The 24,938-nt window shown below is 46.9% G+C and overlaps 1 protein-coding gene across 1 annotated transcript in view; it reads left to right on the top strand.

Moving 5' to 3' along the window:
• Positions 1-24,938, top strand: part of TSPOAP1 (TSPO associated protein 1) — a 231,866-nt gene that overhangs the window by 194,537 nt on the left and 12,391 nt on the right. Inside the window, exons 22-30 of the mRNA XM_077836656.1 lie at positions 8,953-10,095; positions 10,748-10,874; positions 11,081-11,220; positions 11,436-11,604; positions 12,803-12,874; positions 13,311-13,349; positions 19,360-19,463; positions 20,325-20,396; positions 22,548-22,676. Of these exons, the coding sequence (XP_077692782.1) occupies positions 8,953-10,095; positions 10,748-10,874; positions 11,081-11,220; positions 11,436-11,604; positions 12,803-12,874; positions 13,311-13,349; positions 19,360-19,463; positions 20,325-20,396; positions 22,548-22,676 (1,995 nt within the window). The remainder of the gene's footprint in view (positions 1-8,952; positions 10,096-10,747; positions 10,875-11,080; positions 11,221-11,435; positions 11,605-12,802; positions 12,875-13,310; positions 13,350-19,359; positions 19,464-20,324; positions 20,397-22,547; positions 22,677-24,938) is intronic.

The raw sequence follows: 24,938 nt of genomic DNA, 5'->3' as shown, positions 1-24,938 counted from the left end.
AGTCTGTTTCTGAAGTCTTTTTGTTGAAGAATAGCCACTTTTAGGTCAGAAATCGAGTGACCAGAGAGATTGAAGTGTTCTCCGACTGGTTTATGAATGTTATTATTCTTGACATCTGATTTGTGTCCATTTATTCTTTTACGTAGAGACTGTCCAGTTTGACCAATGCACATGGCAGAGGGGCATTGCTGGCACATGATGGCATATATCACATTGGTAGCTGTGTAGGTGAACAAACCTCTTATAGTGTGGCTGATGTGATTAGGCCCTATGATGGTGTCCCCTGAATAGATATGTGGGCACAGTTGGCAACGGGTTTTGTTGCAAGGATAGGTTCCTGGGTTAGTGGTTCTGTTGTGTGGTTGCTGGTGAGTATTTGCTTCAGGTTGGGGAGCTGTCTGTAGGCAAGGACTGGCCTGTCTCCCAAGATTTGTGAGAGTGGTGGGTCATCCTTCAGGATAGGTTGTAGATCTTTGATGATGCGTTGGAGAGGTTTTAGTTGGGGGTTGAAGGTGATGGCTAGTGGTGTTCTGTTATTTTCTTTGTTGGGCCTGTCCTGTAGTAGGTGACTTCTGGGTACTCTTCTGGCTCTGTAAATCTGTTTCTTCACTTCAGCCGGTGGGAATTGTAGTTGTAAGAATGCTTGATAGAGATCTTGTAGGCATTTGTCTCTGTCTGAGGGGTTGGAGCCAATGCGATTGTATTGTAGAGCTTGGCTGTAGACAATGGATCGTGTGGTGTGGTCTGGGTGAAAGCTGGAGGCATGTAGGTGGGAATAGCGGTCAGTAGGTATAGGGTGGTGTTTATGTTATAAGCTGGGGATGCATCAATTAGAAGTAATGGAGGAGGAGAAGGACCTTGGAGTATTGCTTGATCACAGGATGACTATGAGCCACCAATGTGATATGGCCGTGAAAAAAGCTAATGCGGTCTTGGGATGCATTAGGCGAGGTATTTCCAGTAGAGATAAGGAGGTTTTAGTACCCTTATACAAGGCACTAGTGAGACCTCACCTGGAATACTGTGTGCAGTTCTGGTCTCCCATGTTTAAGAAGGATGAATTCAAACTGGAACAGGTGCAGAGAAGGGCTACTAGGATGATCCGAGGAATGCAAAACCTGTCTTATGAAAGGAGACTCAAGAAGCTTGGCTTGTTTAGCCTAACCAAAAGAAGGCTGAGGGGAGATATGATTGCTCTCTATAAATATATCAGAGGGATAAATACCAGAGAGAGAGAGGAATTGTTTAAACTCAGTACCAATGTGGACATAAGAACAAATAGATATAAACTGGTCATCAGGAAGTTTAGACTGAAATTAGACAAAGGTTTCTAACCATCAGAGGAGTGAAGTTTTGGAATAGCCTTCCAAGGGAAGCAGTGGGGGCAAAAGACCTATCTGGCTTTAAGATTAAACTTGATAAGTTTATGGAGGAGATGGTATGATGGGATAATCATTTTGGCAATTAATTGATCTTTAATTATTCATGGTAAATAGGCCCAATGGCCTGTGATGGGATGTTAGATGGGGTGGGATCTGAGTTACTACAGAGAATTCTTTCCTGGGTATGTGGCTAGTGAATCTCGCCCATATGCTAACAGGATTCAGCTGATCGCCATATTTGGGGTCGGGAAGGAATTTTCCTCCAGGGCAGATTGGAAGAGGCCCTGGAGGTTTTTCACCTTCCTCTGTAGCATGGGGCACGGGCTCCTTGAAGTCTTTAAACCATGATTTGAGGACTTCAATAACTCAGACATAGGTAAGAGGTTTATCACAGGAGTGGGTGGGTGAGATTCTGTGGCCTGCATTGTGCAGAAGGTCAGACTAGATGATCGTAATGGTCCCTTCTGACCTTAATATCTATGAATCTATGAATTTCATCCCAAACCTCATAAGGATAACATGGACACCATCATACATACACTTGACGTGAGAAGAGCCTTGGCCTTCTATTTGGACAGGACAATGACTTTTAGAAAATCTCCAAGACTCTTCCTCTCCATTGCAGATAGGTCAAAAGGTACAGCAATCTCAGCTCAGAAGCTCTCAAAGTGGGTCTCTGAGTGTATTAAACTCTGTTACCAATTGTGTAATTTAGCACCCCCACCTTCAGTATGCACACATTCCATGAGGCTGCTCTCCTCACCCATTGCCTTCTCCAAGGGTATCCATATATCAGAAATCTGCAGAACAGTTACCTGGACATCTGTGCATACCTTTGCAGAGCACCATGCCATCCTGGGGGATTCGGCTTCAGATGCCAAATTTGGTGCGACAGTATTGTCGTCCAGATCAGACTTGACTCTGAAGTCCCAGCCTCCATTGGTGGGTACTGCTCAGGAATCACCTACAGTGGAGCACCCATAGGGACACTACTCAAAGAAGAAGAAGTTACTCACCTTGTGCAGTAACGATGGTTCTTTGAGATGTGTGTCCCTGTGGGTGCTCCACAACCCATCCTCCTCCCCTCTACTTCGGAGTTTCAGTGGTTGACTCTGTGGTAGAGAAGGAACTGAATGCCTGCACACACTGACTAACCTTGTGGCATATGGGGAGCTGTGCGGGCGGGACACGCTGCTATTGAAATTCTCTGATCAGCAGTGCGGGGCACAGACACACTTACAGTGGAGCACCCATAGGGACACATATCTCAAAGAACCATTGTTACTGCACAAGGTGAGTAACTTCTTCCTGCTAAAACAAATAACTTTGATTTACTTCTGATTATTTGCCACTTAACTGATTTCTACTTTGCCCCCAACTGATTGAGATAAAAAATCATTTGGCCTCTAGATTTCCCCCGCACCTCTTTATTGCTCTGATTCAGAATACCCCTTCATCAGGCTCGTTACAAAACATCGTCAGAGTTTCAAAAATTACAAATTCTGTTTTGGAGTGCATTATGTCAGATAAAGATAAATTAATCACTGGACTGAAAGTTGCTGGTTTCCTAGGAACCACTGATCATGAACTAATTACATTAAATATTTAAACAGAGGACAGTCCCAGCCACACACCTGGTGCTTCAGAAGAGTTATTTTCCCAAAGCTGAGGGAAATTATGAGTGAAATTGATTTAGAGGAAAAATTTAGACAGAAAAATATGAATGAAGAGTTTATTTGATGGTCAAAAAGCCATGATTCCATAATCATGAAAGATGACAACTTTGGCTAAAAGCACATCCTGGTTCAGTGGAAAAGTGAAGTCAGCAATTAGAAATAAAAAAAGAGAAACATATAACAAATAGAAATAAAGGGGCAAGAGATAGCAATCAATATAAATTAGAAGTTATGAAGAGTAGAAAATTGATAAGGGAATCTAAAGACATCAGGGAAATATCCATTGTTGACAGGGCTGACAATAAAAAGGTGTTTTTAAAATATATTGATAACAAAAGAAATCCTAGCAATGATATAGGTCCACTATGAGATGGAAATGGCAAATAGTTAATAATAATAATGTAGAAAAAGCAGAAGTTAAATACATTTTGTGTTCTGGTTTGGAAAAGAAGCAGGATGATGTGATTGTATCACATGATGGTGATGAAGTACTTTCCAGTCCCTTAGTAACTAATGAAAATGTTAAACAACATCTACTCTGTATAAACATTTTTAAATCAGCAAGCCCAGAGAACTTGCACCCAAGAGTCCTAAAAGAGTTGGCTGAGGAGATCTTTTACCTGCTAATGTTAATTTTAAATAAATCTTGGAATACTGGGGAAATTCCAGAAGACTGGCAGAGTGCAAATAGTCAAAGCAGAATGTGGGAACTATAGGCTCGTTAACCTGCCATAAATCTCGGGCAAAACAATGGCAAAGCTAATACAGAACTCAATAAAAAAAAGGATTCAGGATAGGAATAAAATTATTATCATGCAAACAAACCTGATTTTAATCTTTGATGAGAATACAAGTTTGGTTGATAAAGGTAACGGTATAGATTTAATATACTTAGACTTTTGTAAGGTGTTCGACTTAGTTCTGATTAAAATTCAGCACTATTCTGATTAAAAATTTAGCATTATACAGTGTCAACAGAACACATGTTAAAGGGACTAAGAACTGGCTAAGTGACAAATCTCAAAAAGTAGGTTTCAATGGGGAATCATTATCAAATGGACGTATTTCTAGTTGGATCCATCCGATGAAGTGAGCTGTAGCTCACGAAAACTTATGCTCAAATAAATTTGTTCGTCTCTAAGGTGCCACAAGTACTCCTTTTCTTTTTGCGAATACTAGACCTGATGCTGTTCAGCATTTTCCTCAATGATCTGGAAGTAAATATAAGTCACTGCTGATAAAATTTGCAGATGATACAAAGATTGGTGCAGTGATTAATAATGATTAGGACAGGACAGTCATACAGAGTGATCAGGATTGCTTGGGAAACTGGGTCCTTTCAAACAAAATGCATTTTAATACAGCCAAATGCAAGGCCATACTTGTAGGAAGAAGGAATGCAGGACACATCTACAGATGGGGGATTGTATCCTGGAAAGCAGTGACTCTGAAAAGGATTTAGTGGTCATAGTGGAGAAGTAACTTAGCATGAGCTCCCAGTGCGATTCTGTGGGAAAAGGGGCTGATGGGACCCACAGATGTATAAACAGGGAAATAGGGCGCAAGAACAGGGGAGTATTTTACCTCTGTATATGGCACTGCTGAGACCAGTACTGGAATAGTGTCTACCAGTCCTGGTGTCCACCTTTTAGAAAGAATGTTGAGAAATTGGGGAGGTGTGGAAAAGAACCACAAAAATTATTTGAGGGCTGGCAAAAATGCCTTACAGCGAGAGACGCAAAGAACTCCATCTGTTCAGTTTATCCAAAAGAAGACTGAGAGGTGACTGGGTCACAGTGTATCCGTTTCTTCATGGAGAGAAAATCCCAGGTTTGAAAGGGCTCTTTAATCCAGTGGAGAAAGGCAGAACAAAAACCAATGTCTGGAAGTTGAAACCAGACGAATTCAGATTAGAAATAAGGCACAGATTTCTAGCCGTGAGGGTGATTAATCATTGGCACAAACTCTCAAGAGAAGAGGTGGATTCTTAATGTCTTCAGATCTAGGCAGGATGCCTTTCTGGAAGATTTAGTCAAACACAAGTTACTGGGCAAAATACAGAGGTAACTGGGTGAACGTTAATGGCCTGTGATGTACAGGAAGTTAGCATAGATGATCCAGTGGTCCTTTCTGGCTTTCAGCTCTATGAATCTGTGGTGCTGCCTGGAGGTAGCATATGGACATGCCAAGAGCTGAGGAGTGAAGGTCCTGCTGAGAACCCTTGCAGATGGGATGGGGAAGGTATTGCACCAAGGGGAGGGACTGGGTACTTTAGGTTTGTTTATTTGGGGATTTTTATTTACGCCAGAGGGGGAGAGTTTCTAGTCTGGCTGGAGGCTTGAGCTACTCTATCAACAGAGAGAAGCTGAGACTCAGCCAAGGGGCAGTGAGGCAGCAACCATATGCTGTGGTGGAAAAAGCAAGGCCCTTTTGCAGATGGCCAACAGACAGCCCAGGCTGCTGCACAGGCATGGGTAGCATTGAGCATGCTGCAGGAAGCACAGGCCCTTCCTCTCTTATTAGCTAATCAGCCACCAGTGGCTTGTGGCTGCTGGACTCCCCCTAACACACAGCCATTACTGCCAGCTGGGGTCAAGCCCTACGTCCTACAGGGAACCACTTCTCCTGAGCCATGATGGAACCAGCCCACTGGGAGCCATGTAAAGAGAACCAGCTTCTGGGGTTGGGTGACGGTGCATTTCCTGTTGGAAGGTGAACCTTTGTATATGTGAGGATTTTCCTCTTCACGGCAATGAGTATTTTAGGCTCTGTGAAGGAGGCAGTAGCCGTGCTGTTTGTATGTTAAGCATCAAGTCTATTTCTCTGATATTACCTGGGATTTATTTGAAAGCATTTCTGAAGGATTTTGTTGTTGAGCTTCCAACACATCCCTTAAGAGATTTTACCATAGTCTTATAGATCTTGCTGTCAGGATTAGGGGAGGGATGGCTCAGTGGTTTGAGCATTGGCCTACTAAACCCAGGGTTGTCAGTTCAATCCTTGATGGGGCCATTTAGGGATCTGGGGCAAAAGTTGGGGATTGATCCTGCTTTCAGCAGGGGATTGGACTAGATGACCTTCTGAGGTCCCTTACAACCCTGATATTCTATGATTTTCTCCCCTAATATTTAGACCAAAGTTTCCTTTAGTTGATTTCACTCTAGTATAGAAGCTAATAGCTACTTACATTTGCTTTAGATACAGTCTTAATGGAGCTTTTTAGAACCCATTTTATTTTATTAAAAGCCCATGTTACTTGTGTATTTTTAAATTAAGGATTGATTTTATATGTAAGTAAACCAAGTCTTATTGGTCATGCTTTATGAGTAAATTTATAAACAGGTTACAGAGGACTAACACATGATTACCAGACGTTTTAATAAATGGTTGATCAGTTGTTATGACGTCCAACTGGTCAATAGGTTCCTTATAACCATCTAAAACACCTTTTATTGTGGTATGTATTACTATCTATACCACAGACTGCTCATATCTATATCATGCTTATAGAATATGTTAATAATTGAGTAGCCCTTTATAAACTATTTGCAAATGAACCCTTAGTACCAGTGTGACCATTTTATTTTGTTACTAAGGTAAGCCTTCTGCCCATCAAAGTTGGCAGCAACAAGGGCCGGGTTCAGTATCTAGGGGTTCTGTTTCAATAACACAATACAAAATTGGCTCAAACCCCCACTTAGTGATCTGGGACAATTACATACCACCCCTCTGGGTGCTTCTAAGAGGCAATACTTCCCCTCTCGCAAGCACAGAGTCTGGGTGTAGCAGAAAAAACCCTTTTAATAACGGAGGGAAACAATGCATCATTATGTTGGGGAAATACCACAACTAGGGTTCATAAACACAAACCATGAACCAGAAGACCCACCCCCAAGCAGATTGGGCTGTGTCCCTTCCCTTTGGTTCTTGAGTCCAGCAACCCAAAAGTCACCCAAAGTCCCAAAAGTCCAGCACAGCCCCAGAGTTCAAAAGTTCATCTACAGAGTTTACCTCCCAGCCTGGTAGGTAAAGGGGGGAAGTATGGGGGCACCTTACATGCTCCACTGCTCCTGTCAACGGCCGACTTCCCTGCCTTTCTGCAGGGGTCTGCTGCAGCCTTCACCATGAGCTCAGCCAGCTGTCTTGCAAGCCACTCATCTCCAGTAGACATCCCACTAGCCACTCACCAATATATCTTCAGGGCCCCTCCTGCTTAACAGCACTCAGTGATTTCAGCTCATAGCAGGGAGCCTTAGTACTAGTGCAATATTAGCCCAAAGTGAATTCAGTTCAGCAACCTGTAACCAGACTCCTAATAGGATCAAAATTAGCTCTGATATTACACAGTGGAAAGAGGATAGAGTGAAATTGGTGTTCTAGGCCCTCAGAAGGCACCCACCTCAAGTACACATATCTATACCCTCCTTCTCTCAACTCACTAGGTTCTAGAACCCATGTCCCTTGCCTAGCGAGTGCTATTTAGTTGAGGGCAGGTCCCTCCGTCATAAAATGCCAGGTATAGTTCTACTGTCCTTGATTCACATAACCAGGATAACAACACTTTTTTACTCCTGCCCCAATAACAAAGGGACTGGGGATACCACAGCAGCCAAAGTGACCATTTTGGCAAGCAGCCCCATCATGCTAGGCAGGGTGGGTGTGCTCATACTAACGAGATCAGCCCTTGAAGTCCTTTTCCACAACTCGCCACCAGATGTCAGGGTAGAGCTCAACCTGACTCTGCTTACACTAAAATAGTAAAAGGCAAGACGTAACCCACCCTTAGCTTCAGTGGTTAAAAACCAGCTTTATTACAAGCAGTGCAACGTTTCCCCAACCATTTGCATAACCACTTTAATGTGAATGTCTTTGAATGCATGTCTGAATGGAACACAGCTCTGTAGGATCAAGTGTATCCATTTCAGTTTAATGTAAGGAAAGTGATTGCCTTGTCTGGCTAAGGGAGTGTTTTGTGTTCACCTGGGTTTGCAGGCAGGCTGCATTTACAAATCAGCTGCTCTGGGACCATTGTGAGTTGCAGAGGCAAAGGGCTTCTCACAGTAGCAACCCCTTCACTCCTTTGCTCTGGTAGCACAGGGATACCTTACTTCTGCTCCTCTGCAGGGAGAAGGATGCAGAAAAGGTGGTGTGGAGGAGGCAGAGCCTTGTGCCCTCCAGCAGGGGCCAGCATACAGGGAGAGTCTGATCTGTCCCTATGGATGGAGTGAATTGCTGATCCCTGTGTACACAGGACAGCCCTGGAGAAAGCGTGCCTGACCCCAGCCCAGCCAGTTTCCTCCTGTAGCTCCAAGTGCCTCTGTGGCATCCAGAGGGTGCACTTGAAGGTGCTGCAAACACAGACACAGAATCACAGAGTTGGAAGGGACCTCAGGAGGTCATCTAGTCCAACCCCCTGCTCAAAGCAAGATCAAGCCCCAATTTTTGCCCCAGATCCCTAAATGGCCCCCTCAAGGATTGAACTCACAACCTTGGGTTTAGCAGGCCAATGCTCAAACCACTGCCTGCATCCCCTTACCCCAATGGATTTCTAGTCCATCACCTTAACCACTCGGCCACAACTACACATCTGTGCAGATTTGGCAGGGGAGGGCCGTCCCACCCAGTGGCCTTTCTTGCTGTCTCATTGCATCAGTAGGTCATCTAATTGTTTTCTTTAGCCCGAAGATCCATCTCCTCCGTTGCTTCCTACCCTTGCATCTCTGCAGACTGCAATCACTCTCTGTCATGTTGTGCTGTCCTAGTCCTGACATTGGATTGCCCTGTTTCAAACACTGTGCAGGGGCGTCTGTAGCTTTCTTTCTTTGTTAATGTTTATTTCCTCTTTCTCTCTCTGCTTATCCCCTTTGTGCCTCGTTTTGGGGGCTGGGCTGCAGCTGGACCCTTGTGACACCGATAGCGATGAGGAAATTCTGGAGAGGCTTCTGGAGCTCCCACATCAGCAGAACTGCAGCAAGAAGTTATTTAGCATTCCCGAAGTAACAGAGGAAGAAGAGGAGGAAGAAAAGTGTGTTCATGTGGAGAAGAGAGAATCCCCAGACTGCTTTCTGGAGAGACGTCCATACCATACAGAAAGGAAGGGGACGCCCCTTCCCATAAGTGCCCCTCAGGCATTTCCAATCACAGATGGTAATGACACCTTCCAAAATCTTCCCGTGCAGGCTCCCCAAGAGGCTCTTATCCTTCAGAAGACCAGAGAAGACTCTGACAAGGAGAATCCTGTCTATCTGGAGCTGAGCTGGACTCAGAAGAGGGGTAGCTGTAATTGGGGTTACCAGGAGAGTAGAATAAAGCCCACTGCAGGCACAAGCCCCCAGTGGGGCAGAAAGAAAGGGGGTAATTCTCAAGAAAGGGCCCATGATCTGCCTGAGGTTAGCAGGAAGAAACGGAGCGATGTCAAAGAGCATTGCAGTCGCCTGCTGAACACCTGCAGCCTGACAGGAGGTAGCCTGTACAGAGCCCACAGCCTCAAGGAGAAGCTGAATGTCATAAGCAGTGCTAGTGGCAAGGGTGGGTCAGAAACCTGTGGTCATGCAAGACCAGGCACCTTTAGAAAATCCCACAGAAAGTTAATGCCTTCAGACCTAGCAGAGCCTGCTGCATTGACAACCCACTGCTTCAACACGAGGAGCCTCGAGATCAATATTGAGTATGACTCAGAGGAAGATCAGGATCTGACCTTCCCTTCCAGCCCCGGGAGTAGGGAATGGTCAGATGGCAGCGTGGAGGGGTCCCAGACTGGCTGTGAAGGGTGGAGTGATTGCTCCAGTCAGTCTGAGTCTGCCCAGTCTGATGGGAAAACCCCGCTGAAGAAGCAGGAGTTTGGGGAAGAGAAAGGAATGGTGTGGGCTGGGTCTCCAAGCCACCACCCACAGTTACCTTGCCCAGAGAAGGAGGCACTGAGGAGTGAAGGCAGCTCAGAGGAGCAAGGCTGGGAACGAGAGGGTAGTCCAGCTGGCTGGAGGAGGATGCCGGAGCGCCCTTGGAAGGGGATACACAGTGCTGCATTGCACACAAGGGTCTGGGTGTCTTTTCCTCTTCTGGTTTTGAAGCAGCTTGTAGTGACAATAGTTTCCTCCCCTGCCCTTGTCCCCAGCCTGCCTGTGTGCTGCTTTGTCTAGTGTTGTACAGAAACGGACTCTCCAGGGGTATGACTGGGAGAGTTTGTAGAGCTTGTAGCTCTGTGCTGCTCTGAGGCTTTTCTTGTATTCTCTGCTTATGCTTGTACTGTGGAAAGTCAGAGAAGAATCATTGCTCTGCTGCTAAAAATCCTGGATGCAGTATTCCTTTTCTCAACTGGGTCCTCCTCCCTAGGACAAGATGCTGTCCAAGTTGAAAGATCTTGGGACCTTAGTGAAAATTCCTAGTAAATTAATGATGATCCCTGATCTTTTCGTCTTTTCCTTGATGTGTCCTCCCACCCCTCCTCACAACCACAATGGAGTTGTTACTGGTCTCCAAGAAAAGCACCTGTCCATATTGACTTGCTTCAGTTTTCCAGAGTACCACATAATTCTCATCTCTGGAGTGTCCCAAAAGAGGAATATTGCATTTGAATGCATTGCTTTTTTTGGTGTGCTTAATGTCGCTGGTGAGGGGTGGAGCTGGGTCCATGCTAATTCAGAGTTCAAAGCACGGTCATTAGTAACTCTCCAGTGGTTTTTGTTGCAGGTTTCTGGTAATGAAGATCTGAGGTTACAGGAGTTACTTGGCTCACCAGCTTGGCAGACTCCAACCCAAAAAGGGAACAAGACGTTGAGAAGAAGCCGAATCTTGAAATCTTCCATCTCCAGTTCAGGTGAGCTTGTCAGCATTTCTTGAGACTATTTTCCATCTGAAAGGGAGCATAGTACAGGGAGAGAGAGACCGACAGAGGGATGGAGAGAGACCGATCTGTTTTGAAATGTTGAAAGAGAAGCCAGTAACTTCTATCCTGAAAACATGTAGATTTGGTGATGTGACCTCCCTGGAACGTGGTGCTAACATCTTTTCCCTTGCTTGCAGGCACAGCTTCAGAGGCTGTTGTTAAAGACAACTCACTAAGGATATTTGTGGCCCTTTTTGACTATGACCCCATTTCTATGTCACCTAACCCTGATGCAGCTGAAGAAGAGCTCCCATTTAAGGAGGGGCAGATTCTGAAGGTAAGAACAGTGCTACATGAGGTCTTCTCTTCCATGTTGCTGCTAACCTGCCACGTCCTGAGCGCAGATGGCTGGGAGATTTGGATGCAGAATTCAGTTGAACAGGCCGTCATTACCTTCCTTAAACTGCTTTGCCTGCAGAGCATCCCTGCTTTCATTACGTGGCTCATGCGCCCTAATGTGAACTGATGCAGATGCTGTTTCTCCTCTTCTAGGTGTGTGGCGACAAAGACGCTGATGGGTTTTACAGAGGTGAATGTGCAGGAAGGGCAGGGTACATCCCTTGTAACATGGTGTCTGAAGTTCAGGTGGAGAGTGAGGAAGTGAGGAAGGAGATGTTAAAGCAAGGTTACATTCCTGCTGCCACATCGGTGGAAAGCATAGGTACTGTACCTCCCTCCCACACCTACTCGGTTTCTGCATGTGGACAATGTGTTTCTTTCCTGACATTCAGGAAGCTCAGCACGGCTGTCATGCACTGCACTGCACTGCAGCTACATGCCAACTGCACCTGCCAAGGTGGTTCTTGTGGCCACCCTCAGGAGTGCCATGAGTGGACGGCAACGCTGGAAGCTGGGATAGAACTTTCCTACCAAATGTGGAGTGATGTGCACAAGGGGCTCCCAATTTCACACCCGAGTGACAGAGCAGTTCACCAGACTCTAAAAGTCTGTCCAGTGCTTTTGCCACTTTGTAGCTGATAGTGGAGACAAGAAGAGAGAGGAAGTGTATTTCCCCATCTCCCCAGGCTGAGATCCAGTGTCCAATGACAAAGGCTGACATGTATTTTCAGAAGTTACTAGTTCTTAAATTTGAATCACTGTGGATCATTGATTCAGAGCATAGGGACTGCAGGAGCCTGATGCTTGCACTTACCAAAAACATCTCTGTCCCTCTTCTCTGCAGAGATCAAGCTCAGAGCATCACCCCATCACTAGGAAACCTTGTCAACAGAAAAGAGAATTTGCCCTTGAGAGCCTCACATGAGGGCCTGGAAGGTGAACTGCCTCCTCCCCAGGCTCACTGGGGATCTTCCCCCCTGCAGAGCTCAGGAGGTCATCAGGAGAGGGAGGGAAGGACCCCGATCTCCTCCCCTGCCAGCCCCTGAAATCCCCTGCTCTCTCCCAGTCTCCCATTCATTCATTCACCTTCCGGCAGAGTGGGGAAGAGGGGAACTGTGTTCCTACAAGGGCAGGGTTAATGTGGGTTGGGTGGCTTGTTTGAGAAGTGCAACCTTAAATTTGCTTCTTTTGGGTTGTAATATGTTAGGGTTTGGTTTTACTGTTACTCTAATATTCCTGAAAGGTAATGTGCAGTCACAGGCAGGGAGGGTTGGACAGGCAGGACATGCTCTGTTGCATTCTTGATGGGCATATATAAAAACTTGTCTCTGTGTGTGGGTTGTACAGTATGAGAGTCCCTGTGTGGTCTCGCTTTAGTCTATAAATCACAGTCTGCTTCCCAGTGGAAGTTTCTTCATGCTGCTGTGCTGCTTGCTCACTCTCCAAGAAGCTTTTCATTTTCATTCGCTGTCTTACTGTTCTCTTGTCTATTTTTGCTTTTTTTCTTGGATTTTATTAAGGAAATGGTACATTTGCTCGACCTCCACGCCGCCTCACCGTCCCTCCTCCGAAACCCAGACGTGCCAAGAAAGGTCTGTCACGCCTGCTGCTTGCATTTGATTTTGGCATTTGCGTTGCAAACTGAGTTGAGTTTTGACTATCTGCTTTCAGGATCTCCAAATGGTCAGACTGGCAGCATGTGGACAGAGCACCCTTTCCTTCCCGTTTGGCACCATTTGTAATCACTCCATGCTGGGACCCTGGCCTGGGTGTTAAATGTTCTCAAGGACAATTAGCTCTTTATGTTTCTGGAGCTTGTCCTCTGCCTCCAATGATGTTCCAGTGTCACTGTTACTGTCCTAGACTTTGAGCTGCATGAATAGGATGTACGATCTGCTTGTGGTGTGTGTTTGTTGGGCCTTGGCTTAATCTGCACTCTTCATGAGGAACGTCTTGTTGTTTGTCAGGTGTCTGTTTTTGTCAGTGTTGAAAGCTGAATACAGACTCATTAAACCTTTTCTTCCATAGCGGAGCTGGAAAAACAGGAAAACTACAAGCCTCATCCAGGTGAGAAATACTCCTTCCATGCTCGGATACTACAGGGAAAGGGCTCGTAAAAGTAGATAGATGCTTTTCAGCAACACATCTCAGGGAGCAGCCACATCACTTCCTCATAAGAGCCCTTGTGAGCAAGTGTCTCTCCCTTCCCTATGTGGAACCTTGTCAGCGTGACCCTAGTAAGAAGAGTCCTGCTACCAGTTTGTGGTTTCAGAGTGTTCAGTCTTACCCAGATCCTAGCTAAGCTATGGCAAGAAGGAACAGGCTGTTTATGCAGTGGGTAGTGTGTGCCATGCGGTTGATATTGGGGACATGGATGGTGGGTGAGATGAGCTTGGAGAATGGCAGGCTGCTCTCAGAACGGTTCACTACAGAAGAGTCAGGCTTGGGCTGTTTGTCATGGAGGTGCGCATGGTGACAGGAATGAGGACAAAGGGGTAAGGTTTGAGAAATCACTCCTACAGCAGGAGAGATGGTTAGCCTGTGCCATTTGGAAAGCGTGTTGTGACACCAGAGGGGTTGCAGTGTGTGTAGGATCTCACTCCTATTTGGATGGTGGCTGTTGGACCTTTGGACACACAGTGGGAATCTGGAAGTGGTTGGGGGACTGTGGGCTTGTTTTGGGTGGCTGGTGGAGCTGTCCTGAGTAGTAGTAGGATATCTGACTCATCTGATGATGATTTATTTGTATTACCATAGTGCCAAGGTGCCCCAGTCAGAGATCAGGACCCCCTTGTGATAGACCCTGTGCAAAAAGTTCCTGCCCCATAGGCTTACAGTGCCACAGCTAGAAGAAGTGAAGGGCTTCTTGCTGTGGGGGAAGTTCCAATGACTCCTTGGGCTGATTTCTTAGGTCTATGACCATCTCTCTGGTTCCAGAGACTCATGCTGGGGCAGGAGTGGGTGGACCTGCAGCATTTGATCTCGCTTTCCTGGAGGCGGTTTTGGCTGTGCTGGGGCAGCACAGGATGGAGATGGATCCTTGGTACTAACAGCTAGTGAAAATTAGCATGAGGAGATAGAGTCTATTATTGAGGCCTGTTAGTGGTTTCCATTTAGAGGGTAAGATTCTGGTCTGCTTCAAACAAGCAGTGATCTAGGGGATTGAGCATGGGACCAGGAGTCAGCAGAATGAGGTTCCATTCCTGAACTTTCCACAGACCTGCTGGGAGGCCTTAGTAAGTCTCATCCTCCCTCTGTACAGATGGGGAACCAGAGGCACAATGGTGACGATGATACTTACCCATCCTTGAAAATGTTTTGAGACGGATGGGCACCACGTGTGATGGCTGGTGGCTCTACACCCTGTGAGGTCGGGCGGTGTGACCCTGGTTTTACAAGGTGCTTTGAGACGGATGGACACCACATGTGATGTTGGGTGGCTCTACACCCTGTGAGGTCGGGCGGTGTGACTCTGGTTTTACAAGGTGCTTTGAGACAGATGGGCACCACGTGTGATGTCGTGTGGTGTCAGGGTTCCCTCTCCACTCTGAACTCTGGGGTACAGATGTGGGGACCTGCATGAAAACCCCCCCTCAGCTTATTTTTACCAGCTTTGGTTAAAAACTTTCCCAAGGCACAAATTTCGCCTTGTCTTTGAACAGTATGCTGCCACCACAAAGTGATTTAGACAAAGAACAGGGAAAGGACCACTTGGAGTTCCTATTTCCCCAAAATATCCCCCCAAGCCCTTACACCCCCTTTCCTGGGGATGCTTGAGAATAAACAAGATGAGCACAAACCAGCTTGGATTTTTAAGACCCAAAAAACCCAATCAGATTCTTAAAAAACAGAACTTTATTAGAAGAACAAAAAAAGATAAAAGAACAACTCTGTAAGATCAGAATGGAAGGTAATCTTACAGGCAGTCAGATTCAAAACATAGAGAATCCCTCTAGGCAAAACCTTAAGTTACAAAAGACACAAAAACAGGAATACACATTTCCTCCAGCACAGTCAATTTCACAAGCCAAAACAAAGAAAACCTAATACATTTTCTAGCTAGATTACTTACTAACTTTACAGGAGTTGGAGGGCTTGCATCCTTAATCTGTTCCCGGCAAAGGTATCACACAGACAGACAAAAGCCTTTTCCCCCACTCCAGATTTGAAAGTATCTTGTCCCCTCATTGGTCATTTGGGCCAGTTGCCAGCCAGGTTACTTGAGCTTCTTAACCCTTTACAGGTAAAAGGACTTTGCCTCTGACCAGGAGGGATTTTATAGCACTGTATACAGAAAGGTGGTTACCCTTCTCTTTATATTTATGACAGGTGGCTTTACACCCTGTGAGGTCAGGCCGTGTGACCCTGGTTTTACAAGGTGCTTTGAGATGGATGGGTACCAAGTGTGATGTCGGGTAGCACTCCACCCTGTGAGGTTGGGCCGTGTGACCCTGGTTTTACAAGGTGCCCACAGAGAAGAAGCCCAAGGTCACACAGGAAGTCTGCTGCAGAGGGTGGAATAGAATCAGATTGCTTGAACTCCTTACCCCTCCTGCCCTGATTTCCATTTACTTTTCTTCATACCGGAAGCAGCAGGCTCCTTGCTTTCCCAGTTAGTGGCCAAGCTAAGGTTTTTGATGAAAGTTGGATGTGCTGAGCTCAGTTTAGATGAGGCAGGGGAAATGCTGCTGAATGGGGGAACATCTGGAGGAAGGGTGGGGCTGCTACCTCTTCTGATGGAGGTATGCTTATCATTGACCTTTATGGGTCAAGCTATTGAGATCATATTGGAGCCATTGCTGGTCCTAAGCACTTAGGTAAAAATAAGTGCTTGCAGTGCCCTTTGCCATGTTCAGCTAGGCCATAGGCTGCAGTCTCTCCTTTTGTGAACCCACTGTCATATATGCCTCTCTCAGTGCCATTGTTCCCTAACTCATAGTTTCCTGCGCTGTTAGATCACAATTCCTACAGAGGACAGCTCACTTATTGACCAGATCAGTGGTCAGGGTCACCAGTATTGTCAGTTGTTGGCTGTGTGTGTGTGTTCTCTCTGTCTGGTGTACCAGCACTGGCCAGTTAGCCCGTACAGCAGGCTCCAAATGAACTGCCCAATAACCACAGACCCGTCTCGTAGCAAAGGCACTCGGTCAGGTTTATTGCAGATGAAGCACGGTGCTAATGCTCCGGCTCAATGGTTACAGGTACACTTAACACCTGTATGCCCGTGACAATGGACCAGCTCAGTCAGTGGTGGGACTTTCCACTGCCCCCTAGGCCAGACGAAGGGTTAAAGCGAGGTATCCCAACATTTGTAGACTTGGATAAACAACTTACATATCACCTTATGTGTTTCATGACATGTTTGTTACCTCCCCTTGTACTTCCCTCCTGATGTTTCAGACAAAACATCCCTATTCACCACCTGTCTTTTACTTTTACTCTAATGTTTTAGACAAAACATCAGTATTCATCACTGTTGTCGTGTGCTGAGTTAGGGTGTTCTATCGCTGGCCTGCTGGTGTGCGTTTACATGTTCAGCGTGTTTTATCAATACTAGCAGTCCTGGTGCCGAGTTTGTGTGCCGGTCAGTGGCTTGCAGGGGAGCATCTGCGTTCGACAGGGCCTGACTGTAGCTCAGAGCATAACTTTGGCTGACTTTGGTTCAGGCCTCAGGCCTTGGACCAGGCCCATGCTTCAGGCTCTCTCCTTCTACTCCAGGCTGGAGTGCTGAAATATACTTTACTTTGATTTGCTCTAGATGACCACTTGGAAGCTTCTGCTAATGCAGAATGTGGTCATCTGTTTGTTTAGCAGGACAAGCAAATGTGAGAATGTAACACCAGCCATCAAGGTCTGCACTAGCTTCCCATGCACTTCCAGATGTAATGCAAGGTATTCATTTATCCACAGAGCCCTAGGGGGCTTAGGACCAGACTAACCCCTGAACCAAATCACCCTCTCTACTTGATTGCAACAATAATCCTTAGTGGGAATGCTCTTGTTGTCTGGCCCCAGAGGTGAAGTCTTATTTTGGTATTCTTGGTAAAGGGCTTCCATCTCTTGTGGAGTGAATTCCTGGTCCCACTGGAAGTCTATGGCAACACAACCATTGACTTCACCCATGGTCTGCAAAGCCTGAGCTGGGTGATATATACCACAAAATGAAATATTCTGTGTAGGATTTTAGCTGTTTGATTGTTATTTCTGCTAGACAGGAGTCACGTGAGTTCTCTCTGGAGTTATATGATTTTTTGAGGCCATCTTAGAATCATAGAATATCAGGGTTGGAAGGGATCTCAGGAGGTCATCTAGTCCAACCCCCTGCTCAAAGCAGGACCAATCCCCAATTTTTGCCCCAGATCCCTAAATGGCCCCCTCAGGGATTGAACTGACAACCCTGGGTTTAGCAGGCCAATGCTCAAACCACTGAGCTATCTCTTCCCCTTATTTGGCCATTAGCAATATTTCATTTAGCTTTTGTCTTAGTGTTTAGGTACAAGTCATCGTAGGTGCTTTGCAAAAAATCTGAAGTTCATTTTAAAATCCCTCTGCCAAGAGAGTGTGATGGAGGGAGGTTGAGCACTTGCTAAGGGGCTAGGAAATGCACCCAGAGCCCTCTTGCATTCCATGTGCACTTTCCTGAATGAGCTCCTGCCCCTCCCTAGGACACTGCTCTCCCCACACCCACTGCCTCTCTCCCTTTCCACAGCCCCGGCCAGTGTTAAACACTTAGACCCATGAGGATCTGGGGACAGTACAGCAGCCAACAGCTAGAGACTGGACAGTTTGCACCTCCTGGATTTCACACACTGACAGGCTTATGCAGAGCTTGCAGCTCTGCCAGGGAGGCACATTCTGGAGCAAGCTGCGTCCTCTCTGGCCCCTGACTGCGCCTCTCCATTACTGCTCCATTGCACGTCAGTGAGCAATTCGCAGCTGATGCTGTGTGCCCTGTGCTAGAGCTAGACTAGAGCCGGGCATGATGCAGGGTGGCGTCTTGTTGTTACAAATGGCAGGCACAGCCGCAGCTGTGATTTTCAAACTCTGCTGACATGGCCCAATCCAAATGGGATTTCAGTGGGACTCTGGAAGGTCCTTTTCCAGCCTGCCAAGGGGGATGCATTTCAACTCTCTGCCTCAAACCAGGAATGCTGTTCCTGGGGTCTCTAAGTTGGGGCTGGGCCTTGCTACTGTCTCTCTTCCCAGAAGGGGCTGAACAGCTTTGGCTCAAACTTTCAGCAAAAAGAAATGCCTCTGAGTAGAGACTAGCCCTGGAACATGTCATCCCAGAAGGGTGAGAAAGGTGTCAGATCCAACCGAGAGGTCCTTTCACAGGACTGCCTCAGCCATTAGCTGTGCACTGTCATGATAACTGGGGCAGTTGGTCCCTGTTTGGAAGGTCCCTTTGGAGATGAGGCGCAGGATTGGTCACAGTTAGCTCTCGTCCCTTTTTACGCATTGCAGCCTGAGTGGCTCTACGTGGCAGCATGTCTGGCAAATGCTAACTGGGCCCCACACGTGCTGTATAAGCTAAGGAAGGCAGCAATCCTTTGATCATAGAAGGAGGTGGCTGGGGGACCAATGTATTCCCCAGCAGGCTCTGCAGGACCTTCACCACCTCCACATTCCCTTACCATGCAACCACATCACATTGACTCCTGCCTTCCCCAGTGCTCTGCCATTAGTAGAGCAGTAGCCGCGCACCAGCCAAATGGCTTTGCGGTTCCTCAACTCCCCAGTCTGGCTGCAAGTGGCCTGGATGATTCCTGGAAGCACCAGCCGGACAGTGGGGCAGAGAGATACAGACAGGTCAGGAGACAGACAGAGAGAGCTGGTGAGGGAATCCCGGATATATGAGGAAGTTGGGGAGGTGAGAGAAAGGGTGGCACCTTCTCACCAGGTTCAGCTGAGTTGCCTTTCCAGTCACCCAGCTGGACCCTACAAATGTCCTTCCCCCATTTAAGATACCCATTGAGACCTAATGCTTGCATCTGAGATAGCAGAGAAACTGTTCTGATTTGGGGTTTCATCCTGGATTTTCAGTCTCATGAATGTCTGTTTTGTTTCTGTCCCTCAGGGTCCAGCTGGCAGGACCTCAGGGCTGACCTGATCACACCTAGGACCATGGTGGCTGCTTTTGACTACAACCCTAGGGAGAGCTCTCCAAATGTGGATGTGGAGGTAACCAGCACCAGTCACTTCCTGCTTGAGGCTTACTTCTCTTTCTCTCTCTCCCCCTCTGGTTTGCCTTCTTATGCTGGATCCCTTTGGCCTGACCTTGCATCATCCTCTTTCTGAGTGCTTGTGAAAGTCTGGGAATAATAGCCTTGGAGACAGAAGTCTTCCCTTTATCCACAAAATGAGGCCTGGTGCTTGACTGTGCAGACTTCCCCTACTCTGATTGGAGTGTGAGACCCAAGTTCGGTCTATTTAGTTCAATTTTGACTGCAGCTGCAGTGTGGAATCAGGCCCTGTAAAACATAGTTATTGGTAGCCAACGCTTTTGCTCGAGCATTCCCAGGCATTGGGCCCAAACACACAGAGGCTGCATCATTGTTTATATATGAGCCAATGTTCATGTTGTCTGTAGATACTGGCGTAGTCATTCCTATTTGGGTCTTCGCCAACAGGAGTTAGGGGCCATTTTGTTGAAGTCAGTGGGAGCTTTGCATATGTATCCAAGACAGAATTTGGCCCTGCCAAATGCTCCGTTCATGACAGTTCCTTGCGCTCAGACATCTCTGGGCAGAAGGGTGACCTGTTTCTGGTGTTTCCTTTTATCTTCACATCCAGACAGAGCCTGCTTCCCTCACTGGGAGTCTGACTCTCACAAGCCTGTCACAATGGCCTTGGGAGTCAGGACACAGATCCCAAGGCCTCGGAATATTTTACCTCCCAGATAATTTCTAAAATGGAAATGAAAATAGGAAAGGGGATGCAGAAGCTTGTGAAAGGCAGGTCACAAGAGCATTGTTTGTGTCTAACCATTTCCTTCCCAGAGCTGGGCTCTCCTAACAACATCCTTACTGTGCTTCCTTTTAGGCTGAGCTGACATTTACTGCTGGAGATGTTATCACAGTGTTTGGGTCCATGGATGATGATGGATTCTATTACGTAAGTACTGGGTCTAGAGGGTCTGAGAGACATGCAGCTTGAAGGTCTACTCCCAATCAACTGTCAAAATAGGAGAGACTGGGAAACAAAATGGAGGGTTGTCATCAGGGACTGTCCTAAACACAATGAATTCCAGCCTTTGGTTTCTTACATAGACAATCCCAATTCGACACATTCCAGCTGGGGTATTTTTTCTGCATTTTACCTTTAGGCCATTCTCTCTCTCTGTCCAGCCCCCGGAAGAGGGGGGCCCCTCCCCTCCTTTCATTCTCCTCGTCCCTTTCTTGGCATAACCCTAATACAGCTGTTGCCAAGCTGGAATCTGTGTACGCTGCACATTGTGCACATGACCAGTGCTCAGCGAGCTACGTGACGTCTGCTGCAGGCTGAGTTGTCATTAAAGAATTGCCATTTCGTTACGGCCATTTCTATTTCTCTGTCCGTTCCTTGTTTTCTTTATACGTGCCATGACCTAGTTTAGTCACAAGTGATACGTTTGCTGGGAGCCTGGAGGGCTTAGGAGGGACCCGGGGGCCTGGTTCAGATCCAGTTAGGTTGGCAGTGACTGAAAGCTGGTGATGTCCACAGGCTCTGTAGTGGCTTATGTGAAATGAATTGGTTCTTTCAGTCTGGTTCCCAGGTAGGGGACATCCCAAAGAAACTCCTTTGCACTAATGGCATAAAGGGGTGGTCTGAACTCGGAGCCTGAGAACTGAATGTGCCCTAGAAGCTAAGCTCCCTCTCTGTGGGAGAGATGGCTCCTGCAGTCAAGAAAGCTGAGCAGGCCGTGTGGGGGGGATTGCGCTGTGACTGCCCATGATGTACTGCTCAAACCAGCACCCCACCAGACATGGAGCAGCTCAGCTATTCGGGTGGTGCAGGCAGCTCTGGGTGTTACCAGTCTGTTCTTGGTACAAAACCAAACCCATTCATTTCAGTTAAGCATACGGAGTAAGTTTGTTCGTCTCTAAGGTGCCACAAGTCCTCCTTTTCTTTTTGCGAATACAGACTAACATGGCTGCTACTCTGAAACCTGAGTGACAACAGTGTACTTGCCTATGGTATCATTTACACAGGAACTTGGGAACTACCAGACACTCCTGATGTTGTCAAAGTTTCACTGTAGCAACAGTTTGTCTCAGACATTTTCTACTAAATGCAAACTCTCTGGCTGGTGAGAAAAGAAAGTCCCTTCATAAAAGACACATTTAATTTAATTCTCTCCCAGGGCTATTACAGGTGCCCAGGAATCTTCCAGGGTGTTTGCAAGGAATTGGATATTTATGTTACAAGGTGTTGAGCCAAGATCCCTGGCTTGCCTACAAGATTCTGTTTTCACGTTTAGTTCTGCACTCCATTTACTATGGCTCTATATTCCTGGGATCCTGTTGGATAAAGTATCTTTGCACCTGTAACAATTCAGAGAAGCTTTAGTTAAACCCACAATGCCAAATAGAATCAAAAGGATTAAGAAAGTCACCAGAACAGGCACATCATTTCCCTTTGTTTCGCTGAAGTCAGTTGCTATTTGTCCAGGTGTCAGTGTGCTCTGTAGCTGTATGGTGATCAGTGTCTATCTATCCATCAGGCTCAACTGTTTGTCCCTTTACTCTGCTCCTCACACTGACCTGTTCTTGTAGTGAGAGTGGAACGGGTGTTGGCAGATCTGCCCACACTGCCCCCAGCACAATACTAATGACCGGAATCCCTAGCCCCTACACAGTGCTTTTCGTCATCCTCACCCTTTGTATTTCCAGGAGCCCCACTTGTTGCCCAGGACCCCATTGTGCTAGCACTCTACAAACACAGTACAAAGAGACAGTCCCAGCCCCAGAGTTTAGCTCTCGAAGTGCTTTACAATGGAGAGCAGGACCATTATCCCTGATGTAGAAATGGGGAAACTGCGGCACAGGGAGGGGACATGACTTGCATAAGGTCACCCAGCAGGCCAGAGCCAGGAACAGAACCCAGGTTCTGTCCTCTAAGCCACACTGCCTGTGGGAGCAAGGCAGGCCACATTTCCTGATGACCTTAGCTGGGTTTAGCCACAGGCTGCAGTCTGCCCAGCCCTGTGCAATGGGGTTGTCTGCTTCATTTCTCAAGTCAGTCTTTCTTAGTGGCGTACTAAGAACCGCTTCTCTGACCTTGCAGGGGGAGTTAAACAGACAGAGAGGCCTTGTCCCGTCTAACTTTCTGGAAGCTGTCTCTCTGGATGGAGGAATGACTGAGGGGCTTCATTTGGAAGACAAAGACACATGTGCAGTGAGTGCCGAGAGTCAGGTAAGGTGACATGGTAGCTGATTAGTGCAGAGGACTCTTGGGACAGTAACTGTTGTTACCATAGCCATATAAAAGGACTTCCAATAGTTGAGAAATGGGAGAGAGACAAAACTCCAAAGCTGACCAGAGGTCTGGAGTGGAGGGCATGAGTGCAGTTCACCCCATCTTCTGCAGCCACTCAGATCACTGCTCTTTGCCTAGAGGGTTTTATCACACAGGAGCAGCTCAACTGTTTTCAGGGAAATATTAGGGCCACTTGTTAAAGGATGGGAGAAACCTCTAGGCAAGACAATGCTTTGAGGACTTGCTCCCTCACTGCTGCACAGTGGTGAGTGTGACACACCCGAAAACCCACTGGGGACATCCCCACACGCACCTCTGTGAAAAGGATGTAAGGCCATGAGAGCGCCTCTCAAACCCAGGAAACTCACAGCCAGAAAATCCTGAGTTACCCACTCCCTCCCCTGCTTCCTGGCACAACCAGCCTGCTCTCCCCAAAGCAGACTCCATTCTGTGCTGCCTTACCCACCCTGCAGTGCCCCTAACCACAGTGATTGCCAGGGGAAGTCAATGCCCAGTTGGGCCCTAATTCTCAAATGGATCTCTTGGCGCCATCAGTTACCTTCGGGAAGTTACCTCCATAGCTCCCCACTCACTGAGTCACAGAGATGTCAGAGCTGTCCATTAGCCACAGGCCTAGTCTGGCACCAAGCCTTGGTCTGTGAACAGGCACATATCCCTGACTGCCCCAGTTTCTGGGATTTTCTGCCTCTTAAAAGAAGCTGGAACTATTGGTGTCACCCTAACTAAATCCTTCCTGGCTTTCCTGCAACCTGTTATTCCTGCACCAGCCCTCCCAGCTCCTGACCTCCTCCATCCCTCTCCCCCACACTCAGCCACCCCCTGCTCATTTGCCTTTGCCTTCAAACACACTAGAGTCTCCACAAGCCTCCCTCCCCAGCTACTGCACCATCTCCCTCATTTCCGATTACTTCATGTTCTGTAACGTCTGTCTGCTACAATGCCTTGATTTCCTCCCCATACAGGGAAGGTGCTGTGCCTGCTTTGCAGACCAGTCAAATACAATTAGGCTACCTGCCCCATCTTCTAAAGCCAGCCCAAAGCTGGGCCACCTGAGCTGCCGGTCATGGATGTTCAGATTCCTTTGACCCTGATTTGAAGGGCGTGTCTGCTTGGGAAACTTTTACTAGTTGTAACAGTTCAATTATACAGGTATAGTTAGAGAGCTGTAGTTACACTAGTCCCACTCCCCTTTGGACACTCTTATTCCAGAATAAGAGCGGCCTTTTCAGTTTAGTTTAAAGCACTTCCAAAGTGACAAAAGGTAAACTGAAAATACCCACTCTGATACTGGAATAAGGGTGCCCACAAGGGGGCTCCGCTAGTTCACGATATCAGTTTAAATTCACAGTACAACTTCCCTGTCTAGATGAGCCCTTAATCTCTGCATTCCCCAATGTGTGAATGGACACTGATTAGGGTAGAGGGCTCTGCATAGCTCCCTTAAACAGATTTCCACGTGCATCAAGGCATACTAATTCCAATTAAGGTCTAACTGTTTTTAATGGCTCTGGATGTCTGTGGTTTGGCATGTGGTTCCAAGGCTGGGGTAGGTGGAGGCTGTGTATGTGGGGAATCAGTTGTTAGTGATTGAACTTATTACATTCCAGCAGGATTTAACTGGTAATAGGCTGCCTGCTGTACACGGACGTGCCTCCCATGTCTACCCCTTCCAGTTCCTCCCTGACATACTTTCCTCCCAAATGTACCAGTATTTACCTTTGTTCCCCTCAAGGGCTGATGTCAGCTCACTTTTATATAAAGCTCCATACATTTTTGAGAAAGTTACCCAACATCCTTCCCAGTTCCCTGCTGTGTTTATTAACATGAACATTGAGTATGACCCTTTTTGAGGTCAGGACACCATGTGCTAAGAACTTTGTATAAATATACAAAGACATGGTCCCTACCCTGAAGAGTTTATGTTCTCCGGGTGTTTCTCGTTTGAATCTTTGTCACACATTGTATAGCTTGAGTGAGTGATTACAGAGGGGAACCAGGAATAGGACACTGAATTCTATACTTGGCTCTGTTTCTGATTCCTTGTGACCTGGTACTAGTCACTTCACCTCTCTAAGTGTCAGCTCCTCTGTGTGTGGTTATAAATTCTGATCATGGCGTAAGTGCCTAGATAGGTATGACAGAATGACCACCTCCCTCCCATAGTTTGTGTCTTATGAG

This window comes from Eretmochelys imbricata, chromosome 17 (genome assembly GCF_965152235.1).
Source record: "Eretmochelys imbricata isolate rEreImb1 chromosome 17, rEreImb1.hap1, whole genome shotgun sequence".
Taxonomy (NCBI): Eukaryota; Metazoa; Chordata; order Testudines; family Cheloniidae; genus Eretmochelys; species Eretmochelys imbricata.
The sequence above is the reverse complement of the archived record's forward strand: the minus strand, read 5'-3'. Positions and strand labels throughout refer to the sequence as shown.